Source organism: Podarcis liolepis (genome assembly GCF_965112155.1).
Source record: "Podarcis liolepis genome assembly, chromosome: 1".
Taxonomy (NCBI): Eukaryota; Metazoa; Chordata; class Lepidosauria; order Squamata; family Lacertidae; genus Podarcis; species Podarcis liolepis.
The window spans coordinates 41,909,945-41,924,384 of record NC_139554.1 but is presented as its reverse complement, the minus strand read 5'-3'; the positions used below and the strand labels follow the sequence as shown (position 1 = coordinate 41,924,384).

The window sequence follows — 14,440 nt, the reverse complement described above, 5'->3', positions numbered from 1 at the left end:
AAAACAGTGAAAAGGAACAGTTCCTGAATTTATATTCTGGCTGTCTAATTCTGCTTTTCAGTATGCAAAGCCTATGAAGAGCTAGGTGTAGATAGAAGTGTCTATTGGTGATCTATTGGGGGTATGATAGAGTCCTCACCCCCTTCTTCAGATACGTTAAATTTTTCTACGTAAGAATCACAACTAGAGAAAGACTATCAGGTGGGGTATTATTATCTGAGGATGGAAACATGGTTCACATGCCCTATCTTTCTGAAGGTCTTATTGATAGCTATATTTGGAGTTTACCTTTGTAAATTTTCCCTTTTACAGGAATACATAACACAACTCATTTGTTTGAGCCCAGCTGTCTATGTTTATTAAGCATATTATTCAGCTCAATAGTCACTACTACAATCTACTGTTGATGACATCCTATAATCTGTCTGATACAGATTAATCTGTAAGCGACATTTAGCATGGAGGGGGCCCTAGTAGATTGGTCTAGATGGTCTCCCTTTCTTTTTCAGCTTTACATGTCAATGATTCCATTATTATTTGCTTCTGTTAGGATTCTTTGGCTTATGCAAATAGAAAGCTGGAAACAATTCCAGGTGAAAAGGTTTTAAGAGACACGAAAGAAGAACGAGATCAGCATAACCGGCTTAAGGAGATTGACCAGCAGCTGAAAAACCTGGAAGGGACTGTAAGTCTTCTAAAGTTTCCTAGTTTACTAAAGTCAGTAGATACCAAGAATAAGAAGAGAATGACAAAAGGTTTCATTTTGTGTTCTTGGTAATATTCTGTGTTACAAAATAGATAAATAACAGTGATGCTTCTCAATTACAATATCTGTATAAAGATCAAGTGCTTTCTCACTGCTTATATAAACTGGTGGGATTTTACATAACTTGTGTTATGTTCATATAAAACGAGTGCAGGTTGAATTATATTATACCATGAAGTCTAATGCTAAAAGACAGCTTTTCAAATAAACAGAGAAATCATTCCCTTTATTTCCCTTGTTCACGGTGTGCTGATGCTGATGTAGCCAAAATGGCACCACCCACCCACAAGAGGCAGGCTCAGGGGAACCCCAAAGTTTGCATAGGTACAAATAAAAACAAAATATGGGCAAATAAAAGGGGGGGGGAGAGGCAAAAAAGAAAAGAAAAAGAGAGCCACCTCAAAAGTGGAAACCAGACTGCGCATGTTTGTGCTTGATCACTTTCCACCTTTCTTGGAGGGCACATGGGGGGAGTAACAGCACATGCAACATATATTCTAAATGCTTCCTTGACTTCATCTCTGTCCTCACCTGCTGTCAAAAAAGTAATCAAACCGCTTCCTCATGGCTGCTTCACCAATTGCAATCGTGTGAGTTTTCAATAATAGCTGCCATAACAATTGTGCAAGGAAGGGGCTGTGAGGGAGAAAGCAGGCCAGAAGACCACCAATTTGCCACTTATAATGCCCCCATCACTTATTGACCCTTTAAAAGGAGAGGAACAGGATTTTTTTTTTTGTTACTACTCCCTTAGGGAAGATGTTTTATGGAGCTTAGAGCTGTAGTAGCCTTAGGTTTGTGCGTTTGCACATTAGGCAGACTGAAGATGTTCATTCTACCAATGGTTCCGCTCCCTGTATAAAAATAACTGCACCTAAACCAACCAATCCCGCATAGTGTAAACCTGCACAGCAATAAAAGAGGTTTACAATGCAATTCTGTACATGTGTACTTAGAAGTAAGCCCCACAGAATTCAAAGGGACTTAGTCCCAGGTAAGAATAAATATGATTGCAGACTTAGCCTTCAAGGGCTCCCTCACTCCTCTAGTGTGTAAGAAGCCGGTTGGTAGAAACACCTCGTCCTGCCCCAAAGAAACATTATGTAGCAAGGTATCACTAGTATGTTTTAAATGCTTTAATATTCTTTTCTTCTCAGCAGAAAGTAGTGAACTGAAACATTGCCTCCCTTCCATAGTTTAACAGCGGTGTAGTATTGCACCTGCATTGTCTGCTTCATTTAAACATTTCTTGAAGCACTAAAAGAGACGAGGCTAATCAAACCTTCTCCTACACATATGTGCAAATTTGGTTTCTTTACTACTCCAATAGTCAGTTTTAATTTAGTTCAAATAATTTCTGACAAATTACCTTGTAAGTACATGTTATGATCCATATGAACCTGGTTCCTCTTCTGATGCCCTATTTCCCTCCCACAACCCATGCTTTCGCCTAGAACAATTCCTGGGAAGGCAAAGATGCAGAAAATATGTTGGAGCTGAAAATCCATGTGGATATTATACCAAAAAATATATGATTCAACACACAGAGTTCTCAAGAAGAGCTAATCCGGAAATGTTGTAAATATGATGGATACATATTTCAAATGCTTTCTTGTTAGTAGTTCCACCATGTATCTGATGAAATAGGCTTCAATCTGTGAAAGCATAGGTTTTAATAAAAATTAGACTTGTAACATGCTACAAGACTTGTCACTTGCAGGCCCCACGACTAAGATGCCTCTTCACTTAAATGACTGTCCTTGTCAATGGAATGATGGTGTTAAAATAACGTACGTCAGTTTTATAGCTTCAGTTTAATAAGTTAGTTGGTAAGCTGCTAAAGAAAATAAACTCAGTCTACAACATCCCTTTCTGCCATTGACCTTTGCCTTTTGGTCACTGACCCTTGCTATTTATGGGAATACAAGTCTGGACGGGGATCTGCAGTTTGGTGGCTGGGTCTCCAATAAGCAATGACTTTGGAATGCACTGGGCTACTGGTTCATTAAAATACAATGAATGTTAACAGGTCAGTTCCGAGGTCTGATTAGTACAAAGCAGTTCCTTGGAATCTGCTATGGTATATACCCCCTCTTGTGCATACCAGACATTTTTTCTCTTAAGAGGATGCCCACAAGACCTTACAGGGGCAGAAACTATTCTTCACTTATTAAATGGTAAATGAATAAGCCACCTGTACTAATGCATAACCCCTTGTCAGGTTGGCATTTATTTGTATTGTGAGAAAAGGGGATAAATTGCAGGATCAACCAGATGGAAAGTCAGTCGCAACCTGTAAGGCTCTAATGCATATCCACCAACATTGCACAGATGAAAATGCTTGTACAGTGGTGCCCCGCAAGACGAATGCCTTGCAAGACGGAAAACCCGCTAGACGAAAGGGTTTTCCGTTTTTGAGCTGCTTCGCAAGACGAATTTCCCTATGGGCTTGCTTTGCAAGACAAAAACGTCTTGCGAGTGTTCCAATTTTTTTCCGCTTCCCCCCCTTTTTCTAATCCGCTAAGCCGCTAATAGCCTTTTAGCCGCTAATCCGCTAAGCCTTTAACAGCCGCTAAGCCTTTAATAGCTGCTAAACCGCTAATAGCGCTAATCTGCTAAGTTGCTAATAGGGTTGCTTCGCAAGACGAAAAAACCGCTAGACGAAGAGACTCGCGGAACGGATTAATTTCGTCTTGCGAGGCACCACTGTAAAAGCCATTTCTCATTTGGCCTGGTTTTCACCTTCTGATCAGCTCTGTACATGTTGCTGAAGGTTTGAATCCTTTTCCCGTATGCTGTATTAATTTATTGTTAGCTTTAATGCTCTTTTATACAGCTAATATGGTGTTTGATCTTTATATTAAATAAGTGCTACAAAAACATAATTGTTCTAAAACTTATTATCAACAGTTCAGAATGACCTGCTGGATGCACAAAAATGTGTGGTAATACGATTAAGTAAGTCCCATCTTACCATAATAATGCAACCTATTTAATAGTATTCAAACAGAGCATCTTTGGGGTTGACTTTTTTTTGTTTTTCTTTATATTGGATATGGCTTTATTTTTCTTGCTTTCCCTCCAAAATTAGTCTTCCTAGTGTGCAAATCCTTAAGGCTATTCATTACAAAACGTAAATGTTCACATACCTTAATGTTCATGCAGCTAGAGTTACATAGATAGAAACAAGATGCATCCATTGTCCACTCCGATATGTAACTTCTAGAGATAATGGCGAAGGGGTTTAACCCTTAAGATTGGCAGCCCTTGCAATTCACGCTAACAGCATTTTAATAAAGCAAAATAGGAATAGTGATTTAGCAAGGACAGTTATTGGAAAATAATGTCTCTCTCTGATAAACAGAAACAGAATGTATTGAAGTGCAGGATACGGTGGCAGAATCCGTTGCTTAGATCTGGGGTGGACAAGCACTTTGGTCCAGAGGGACACATGTGGCAATAGATGGTGGGTCAGGGGCTTGAAATATAATTGGCTTCTAAGGGCTTGTTGCTGAACATGGTTGAAAAGGAATTTCCATACAAAGAATGTCTAAAAAATTTAAATACCAAAACTACTCTGGAAATTGTTACAAATATTTTAATTGGGTCACTCAGGTCAGCTGAACTGAAATGGCTGAACTTAGCTTGCATTGCAGGGTTAGGTCCATGGGGCTGTGCCTGCAACATTAAGTCCACCAACTGAAACCAGCCCTACACTATTTATTTTAAGAAATGTTATAAATGGCTTCATCAAAAAGCCTAAGTGGTATACCCAAACATAAAATAATTATCAATAAAATACAGAAGAAACCAACAGAGTTTTAAAAACAAGTATATATGACTGAATTATGTATCTGGGTAGGCTTGCTAAAATAAAGGTTTTTTGCAGGTGCCTAAAATTGCATAATAAAGGTGCCTGCTTAATGTTAAAGACAGGGAGTTCCAAAGCAGAGCTGCTGCCAAAGATCGATTCTTCACAGATGTGAAGCAAACATTATATGGCAGATTGAAGGAGGCAAATTGGCACATATGATGCAAGGCGATCCTTCAAGTAAACTTGTGCAAAGCTGTTAAGGGTTTATATATTACTATAATAACACACTGAACTTGGCCTGGTAACAAATAGGCAGCCTGTGCTGATATTTAATCGGAGGTATAGTATGCTGACAGGAGCTCACTCCTGTCAGTAATCATGCTACCACATTCTACTACACAACTGGAGCTACTAAGATGCTAACAGTGAAATCATATCAAGAAGAAAGTTACACTATATTAACTACATTTTCGTGTGCTTATCTTGTATTTTTATTCTGTGAACTGCCCTGAGATCTACAGATGAAGGGCAGTGCATAAATTGGAAAAAATGAAATAAATATTCAGTGGGGGTTACTCCCAAATAAGTGTAAGGGAGGAACACCAAGCCCATGAGATGACTTGCCTAAGGCTGTCAGAGCCTCCATAGATTCCTTAAGTCCAAACCACGCCTCAAGCTATTCAGAAAGCAAGAAATACTCAAGTAAATGCAGAACAGATAACTCAAAGGAAGTCCAGCCACAGTCATACACATATGTGGGACATACTATGCAGTGCATATTGGTGCACATGCAGGTAACAGCCACAACTGACAATAGATGTGATACAGCAAACGCTCTTTCCCTATCCTGGTGTAACTTACCAATGCTAACCACCACCTTTGCTGTGCTGCAGCCAACTTTCATTACCAAGCAGCCACATCAGCAGCAGCTCTGCACAGCTTCAACTTCCTCAGCTGCCCAGAGCTTGAAAGCAACCCCATTGTGGCCCGCTAGTCTGCTAATTGTGAGTCGATGACCTGAACCCATGTGGTGGTAAATAAGAGACAAGGACACAAGTACATTAGGTTAATGGGCTGAAAAGGCCACAACTTTATTGGTTATAGCATGTGAGAGGTATTGGCTTAGGCATTGGATAAAACAACCTATACATGACTCCACCTGTGCAGCAAACAGTGGGAGGAGCTTGTTGATGCAAATACAACTGGAAGCTTGCCCTGATGTCACCGGGGGTCATGCCATGGCCCTAGCCACCGGCAGGGCATCGGGCAGGATCCAAGACTGCCGGATTCCTTTAATGGAATATCCTACAAGGGGCGGGATAGGTGATGGCCAAACCCCGCCCACCAACACACGACACATATTCCAATGCCTAACCGCCCAGACCGGGAAAGTTGTGCCGAATTGCTACGAGGTAGGCGAAAAACCAAGAGGCTGGTAGCAACTTCACACCCAGGCCAGGCTGGAAAGCTGAGATGCCTCTCTTGCTGTCTGCCACTCGCAGCAGTTTCAGGCCAAAGCCCTGCTGTCACTGCACTGCTAAGCCAGCTGCAACTGCCTCAGGCCCTGAGTGTAGTCTGAAAGCTGTGCTGCCATTGCTACCAACTCAGTTTGGGGACGGTGGGAAGGAAAAAGAGAGGGAGAGAAGGCACAGCTGGGCCTACTTAAATTATAACTCTTGTGAAGCTGATGCCTCACAGCCGAGGCAGTTTCTCACCACCCGGTTGACAGTGACTGAGCATTCCAGACATCATTGTGGGTTTTACATGGTGCTTTTATTTGGAGAGTTAACCGCCTCCCTGTAAATTTGTTGTTTTGTGGTAGTTAGTAGGCTATCTGTCCGTTAGTGAAGCTCTTCATTATGTCACTGGGAATAATAACAATGATTATACCATTCTTCAACTGTAATTTTGCTCCTTTCCAGCTAGCCTAATAGACTATGCAATGTATCTCTTTTGCCTCATACATTATTGGCTTATGCAGGCTAATAGCATAATGCCTGAATTGTGGTCATTGTTCCACAGCCAACCTAGCAGTTCGAAAGCAAGTAAATAAATAGGTACCGCTGTGGTGGGAAGGTAAAAAGCGTTTTTGTGTGCTCTGGCACTCGTCACGGTAGCATGCGCCAGTAGCAGTTTAGTCATGCTGGCCACATGACCTGGAAAGCTGTTTGTGGACAAATGCCGGCTCCCTCAGTCTGAAGTGAAATTAGGGCTACACCCCATAGTCGCCTTTGACTGGACATAACTGTCCAGGGCTCCTTTACCTTTACCTTTTACCTGTTCCACATCAGCAGGTATGCACAGACTTTTTCTTCTTGGTTGATTCTTAGCATTAGCAGTTCTGTAGCATCGGCCATAAGACCACAACATGTTTTGTACCTTTAATTTCTAAATTTAATATTTGGTATTTCTGCATTCCAGGACCTAACCCTTTCTCACAACTATTTTCTTAACTTTAAATACAAATCTAATCATTTTTTTGGTGACTTAGTGAAGACACTGTAGAGTTTCTTATGATGGACATGAATATGCCAGAGCTGGGAGGATGAGTTGTGTGAGTCATCCCATGTGTTTTTAGTAAGAAAGCTGTGATAAACAAGAATTGCTTATGTAAGTCTGTACCGTGTTTTCTTTTTATGTAGAACCCAGAACCATGTGAGAATAAAATTGGTGGCACATTGCTCCTGGAAGTAATTATTAGGATGAAAACCAAACATTCCACACATACCTTTTTGCCACAAACAACATTCATCAGGGGAAAAGAATAGTTAACTTCTGAGCAATTATTTTATTCAGATGCTTTGAAGCTACTTACAGTCATCATATTCTACATGTTGACCCACTTCAGACACATGAAAATTAAAACATGATTTGTTTAGTACATTGACTAGGCACAAGTTCACACTTCCACCCTAACTTTTGTATATGAAGATGCAATATGTAAAGGCTTTATTCTTGGTTTAGAATAAACAGCAATTTGTGTGAACTTGGCAAGTAATATATTTAGTTATCCATTATTTAACACCCAATATATCAACCCAGGAAATATCCTGACTTAGTGAGCAAACCACTGTTTGTCAACTTCAGGTGCAACCAATTGTGGTTTGTTCCTAAACAGGAATTGAAGCTTTAAATCTTTTCCTCTCAAGTAAAGTGGAGGGGAGAGCTATAATTTGTTGTTGTTTAACTGGGCCGTTGACTTTTTTTCTTTCAGTATCATTGATGAAGATATGCAATAGATGTTCAGCAAGTAACATCCCCCCCCCCCAAATGAAATTGGTCTTGAAAGGAAATCATTCAGTGTCCATGTTAGTCTGTCTTTGGCTTTTTAACAGGCAGAAACAATCTCCACATAGAGGAAGTTGAGGCACTGGCCCCTCTTTTCTACTATGCACCTTAAGTCATGTTGTACAAGGAAGATGCTGTTATTTTCCCTCTACCTCCTCCTCCACAAGGCACGGGGCAGGGAAGAATGCAAATCAGATTTTTATTCAGTGGAGGGATGCATACTCTGTAAATGTCTGAACAGAGCCTTTATGCTGCAGTGCATAAAAATAGGTTCTTTCAACCTGGTAGGTCAGTTAAATTGGATTGATTTCTAGAACTCTTACACACTTCCCCTTTATTAATTGGGTTCTGAGCCTGAAACTGGTGCGTCCTAAGCAGGCTCCCAAAAGAATTTTAGAACAGCCTCAATTTATCATGCAAAGCTGAGACAATTATATTCCATGGGATTCCAGGCATTAATTTCAAATATGTTTTATTTATCTCCCACATGTTTTATGTATCTCCCACATTAGGCCTAACTTGAGCTATTCTTTCAACATTGTAAAATTCACAATTTTTGACCCTGCGGCCAGTAAATATGGTAGACCAAGGCTTCAGTTCATCTCTAGCACTTATTAGCTCTGGTTTCTATTATTATTATTATTATTATTATTATTATTATTATTATTATTATTATTTGCTTTACTCATGGAAGGGACGCGGATGGCACTGTGGGTTAAACCACAGAGCCTAGGGCTTTACGATCAGAAGGTCAGCGGGTTGAATCCCTGCGACGGGGTGAGCTCCTGTTGCTTGGTCCCTGCTCCTGCCAACCTAGCAGTTCGAAAGCACATCAAAGTGCAAGTAGATAAATTGGTACCGCTCCAGTGGGAAGGTAAACAGTGTTTCTGTGCACTGCTTTGGTTTGCCAGAAGCGGCTTAGTCATGCTGGCCACATGACCCGGAAGCTGTACACCGGCTCCCTCGGCCAATAAAGCGAGATGAGCACCACAATCCCAGAGTTGTCCACGACTGGATCTAATGGTCAGGGGGACCTCACTCACTGAAATAACTCAAAGCAACTTACAGACACAATCAGTAATCCCTTATTCAGATCTTTTTGGCTGTGCCAAGACTCCCGGAGTTCTCCGTACTGATTCACATATAGCAATGCAGTATATTAGGCTGTTAATGATAACTACCTACATATTTATAACTCAGGTTTACCTATGCAAGCTCTCAGCCTTAGGGATGGGCGAGCAGCCGCCTTCTTATCCTGAAAATTAACTGGACCTTGTGCATGGTCCAATCAAACACTGAAACCCTTTGAGGATGCTCAGTTCCTCTCACTTTCCACTAGCCCATTTCATTTTATTACTCTAGTCTGATAATATTTATTGTGATGTTTTCGCACAGTACTCATTTGAAACTCTGTTTGGATGGAGTTTTTAAATGCATGTGTAAATGAGCATCCTGGTTCACTTCAGTAGAGTGAAAACTCAATGCACAACAAAGAAGCTCACCTTCATTTACGTGAATGAGAAAGGCCTCGCTGTCAGCAGTTAATTCCATCTCAGGGCTTCTGCAAGAATTATTAGATTGGGGGTGCTTTAAAAGCTACTCTAAAAATACATAAATTAATGCATTTGAGTAGTGACTTGCCACAGGTGCACAGAGGATAAAGTCACTGAGCAGGTTCTTTTTGTTAACCCATAAATATTCACCATGTCCCATTCATCAACTAGATCGAATGCAAATACAAATCAATTGTTTCTAGCGATTTTTCTGCTGCTTTTGTGGTGTGTGTACTCCAGTATTCTGATGGTCAGATGGAGCTACCAGACCATAAAATCCAGCCAGCGAGAGAGTTGGAACTAAGGGGAGCTCAAGGATTTATTAAGTGATGTGAAACTCTTGTTGTTTTGTGCATGTGTTACATAATTGCTGTATATGCAAGGCTGTTAAAATACCCTGCTAGTAATAACATGCACACCATTTTATAGCTGCAAGAGGCGATAAAAGAAGTTTCTTAGTCAGCACTTCAACAATATCACAGCACATGTCAGTTTTATTATTGTGGGGCCTTCAGTTTTGGCAGATGCACACTATTCTGGGTGTAGTGTTGTAATTACCATATAAATTAAGCAGTTAAATGAGGCTGGTACAGCCTTATCCCTTCTGCCACTAACCAGATTGCCAATACGGTGCTGTGAAACAGGCATAATTCAGGCTAATTATGTTTAGAAGGCCAGAATTTGAAATGCTGGACCTTTCTTTCCATTCAAACTGGTCAAAAGTAAATTGAAGCTGTTTAGCTGCAGTGCAAACAGAAGGATCATTATTTCTGCACAACACACTGTCCATAATAGCATTCCAAGAATGGGTTTAATCTGCCCAGGTTTAATTCATAGCTGCTAATTATATTTCAGCATACATTCTTATGCTTTAAACTATGTGTGTCTTTACTTTAGTGAATTGTAACTAGTTCTTAAACTGGGTAGGGGAGGGGGGACTTTCTTCTTTTTATTCTTAACAGGCTTTGTAATATTTGATGGGATTAAGCTTTTTGTTGTAGTTCAAGACACAATTGATACTTATTTTTGTCTTCACCAGCAGAGTTTGATTAGAGCATTCTGAGCAAAACCAGAGTCAAATCAAACACATTTTGGATTTTAGGTTTCTAGGCTATACTATTTTGTGTAAAGGAAAATAAATAAACTATCTTGTATTTCAAACCATAAAACGTTAGAAATTTACAGCAAAAAAGTTGTATGTTCCACTTTAGTGCCTAGGATCAACACGACACCTTTCGCTAAGAAGCTCTTGAATTATTTTACAAAAGTAGTTACTTTTCAATGATAAGAGGGTAAAGTTCATCTAAAAGAAGAGTCTAGTGCCATAACTGCCAGTTTCTGCACTCTGGGCAAACCCCAAATTTAATGCTAAAAAAATTGTTTCCCAAGTAGTCTATTATTCATTTCTGATAGGCAATATGTAACTTCTGTGCCTTCATTCATATTTCCAGAATTAAACTTAGGGGATTTCTTTAGCATCTCAGTCCATTTATCTGAGCACTAATCAAGTCTGATTACATCTGATCACTTGAACGGCCAAAATTTGAACATTGGGGAAGGAAAGAGAGGTTGTTTTCTTCAATTTTGTGGGTAGAATTCTTAAGTCCCTATTGCAGGGATAGACTGCATGGTGCCACCAGGTGCTGGTCCACTGCAAGTCACATCAAGGACTGCCTCTCCCAAAATGAAGCAAATGTGTTCATCTGATACCCTAGTTTGTGTGACCCCTCTGAGAGAGGGATGGAGGGTGGCAATGTTAGAATGGGCCTTCTCGGCGGGGGCTATCTGTTTGTGGAATGCTCTCCCCTGGGAGTCATGTCTGGCACCATCACAATCTGCAAAAACATATTTATTTGCCCTGGCCTTTGGAGCTTATTTCCCCCTCCCCCAATCTTTCAGTGGAGTGGGGTTCAGTTGGATCTGTTCTTTTATACATATTATTGGTGTGTATTTTGTTTGGTTTTTAATGTTTGTTTTAGTAAGCAACTAATAAGTGTAATTAACCACCACCATCATCATCATGCCTGACCATTGGCCATGTTGGCTGGGGTTGATGGGAGCAGTAGTTCAGCCATTTCCAAAGCGCACAGTGTTGGCTCTGTTGCAATCATTAGAATCATTTTGGAACAGCAGGCTCAAGGCCTGAACTGCAGCGTAACTTTCCAATGTTGAGAATGAGTGTGAACTTTTAATGAGTATTAATAGTGCATGAGGAAGCGGTTGTCAGGCATTTAAATATTTCTATTGAAGTTTGATATACAAGTAAACAAAACAAAAAAAGAGCTTAATCTCACCGTTACAGTGCTCATTATACCATCCAACTTGAAACTTGGCATTTAGCCAGGTACAGAATGTTTTTCTGAAACCAGGGCTGTACTTTCATGCTTGACCTCTCATCAGAACATTAGTCTTATGGGGGTGGGGAATGTCAATTGTTAGCAATGGTCACAGTGAAAAAGCATTTCATAGCTGAGATAATCACACATTGCCATCTTTTCATCTTTCACCCTTGAAAGTGTATTGAAAGTATTTCTACAGAGATGATTATCCTTCGGGCCATACTGGATGTGACAATAAAGGCATATCTGCCCCAGTGACAAAGATTCTGGAAATTGTAGAAAGAGGTGCATGGAGTCCAGCCTTCAAGGATTTGTGGCTGGATGGTAATGAGAAGCTGCCACTTGGTGTAAGACCAAACAAGGCTTGGGTTTTAGCACATCATTACAGAAAACAGTTGCCATGTACTGAGATGGGCATATGAATAGACGCTTTATCATGATGGTACTTGAGTGGGTGGTATTTCAAGGGCAGTGCTCCACTCCTATTCCCCCCTATTTTTCATTATTGTTTTCAGATGAGATTTCAGTATTATTTTCAGATGAGATTTTGCCTTCTTTTGAAGGGCATCCTGTTTCCTTGTTGCTGCCCCTTCTTTTTCTGCTTTTCTGTTTCATCAAACAGTTGCCTCCCATATACAAAACACTAGTGTACCCTACTAATGATTTAAACAGCTGCATGCTATTGATGATATGAAATCCCTTTTGTGCCTTTTTAAAAATGCCGTGTTACATAAGAATGATCATAGCCTATGGCTTTTGTTTAGTGTACATATTATAATCCAACCTCCAGTGTGTGCAGCTCAGTTGAGGTCTTTTCTCTCCTTCCCATCTTCCCTGCCAGACAACATATACGCCATGCTGTACTATTAACTACTATGGGAGGCTTTTAGTAAGACAGGCTTTGCTCATGGGAAGAGCATACCCTGTGTTTTTATTGAAGTTTTGAATGCATTTATTTCATTTCAGTTTTGAATGCTGGTGTGGCGTAATGGTTAGAGTGTGGGACTTGGACCTGGGAGAGCAGGGTTTGAATCCACACTCAGCCACGAAGCTCACTGGGTGACCTTGGGCCAATCACCATCTCTTAACCTAACCTACCTTAAGGGGCTGTTGTGAGGATGAAATGTGGAGGAGGAGAACTATGTACACCACTTTGAAATCCTTGGAAGAGAAAGGTGGTCTATAAATATAATAAATAAAAATAATATTTTAAGACTCAACATCAATGCTCATGTTTACTGGGAGAGTTGTGCTTTTCAGTTGTGTTCTTGAGTATTTCAGTGTTGTTTGCCACAAAATGGTCTATTTCAGGTTAAACCCAGACAATCCTGTGTGTACTTACTTGGGAGTAAGTTCACTGAACTCAGGAGGACTTCTCTGAGTAGACATATATTGCACTCAAATTAGTTGCATTTAGTTTACATTTAGTAATGACTTTTAAGTTCAAGTAACATCTGGATCCAGTCTTATCTCTCTGTAATATATATCATATGCACATGCACACACTCATAGTGAGGGGGTAGATGCACATATCCTGTCACCTCTGCATAGTTATTCCTCCAACTGAAATCAATATGGAAGCCCTTGTAAACTGTGGAATACTGTCCAAAAGGTAGAGAAATAATTTGACCAGGTTTTCTGATAATGGTTTCTGAGCTATTCTTGCTTTGCAATTTTTGAGCGCCAGTATTAACAAGAAGAACCTATAGTGTTAAAACTAAATATGCCGTTTTGTTTTTGATTTTTAATTTACCATAATCTTATTATTTTCACTAATTGTATAACTTCTGGAACAGAATGTACACAAAGCATTCTCTATCCTCACACATTTCATTGTGTCCCTTCCAACTGGTGTGGTTTTAGTAAAGACGCCCTCAAGCTATAATTTGCTAGTTGACTAACTATTATAGAACATACCTACCATTCTATACTAAATTGTTCTTTTAAATAAACATTGCTGAGGAAAAACTTTGAAAACAAAATGAGTATAAGAAAATTCTGCGCACCAATAGGATCAACCTGTTGAATAACCCATTGGGCCATGTCCTTTCTGTGAGCAATTTCTCTAGGGAACACTGCCCCTCTCTTTCTTTGCCAGCTGTTGGCATTGAGCTATGTGACCCAGTTTCAGAGGTCTTTGGGGTGTTCTGTGGTGGGGAAATGTATCTCTGTGATCTTTTATTAGTTCAGCTTGTTTTTATATGATGAGTAGAATTTCTCTATTACTTTGACTACACTTTCTATGCTGTCTTGGAAAAAGGATTATGCACAACTATTCATTCAACAGCAGAAACAGCCTTTAGACAATCCTTCAGTGGAAATGAAGAAGAAACAAAGAATGTAGACTGCAAAACTCTCTCTTCTCCCCCACTCCTTTTTTTTTTTTTGGTAGCTAGTTGAAATTGTTGAATTCAAAAAGTTAATTATTGTAACAGGGTGAATTAGCTAGAAATTGCCTACAGGAGCCACCGCATTTTAAAAGACAGTGCGATTAAACATTAACACAAACTTAATAAATGGATACCCCCTGCGAGGAGTTAATCTAGGCTACAAATGCTGCAGCCTGTAATATAAGCATTTCCAGTGAAATCTTATGCAACTGGGATGACAGTTGATGAATTATTTTTGCCTTGATAGTTATGCAATCTTTACCTGTAGTTTTGCTTACAGTGGTGCATTG

General features: G+C 40.0%; 1 protein-coding gene across 2 annotated transcripts in view; it reads left to right on the top strand.

The window, feature by feature from the left end:
- FSIP1 (fibrous sheath interacting protein 1) overlaps positions 1–14,440 on the top strand; it is an 81,546-nt gene that overhangs the window by 25,244 nt on the left and 41,862 nt on the right. For both annotated transcript variants that reach the window (XM_083508015.1, XM_083508014.1), the window contains exon 11: positions 551–685. In XM_083508015.1, coding sequence (XP_083364141.1) covers positions 551–685 — 135 coding nt within the window. The remainder of the gene's footprint in view (positions 1–550; positions 686–14,440) is intronic.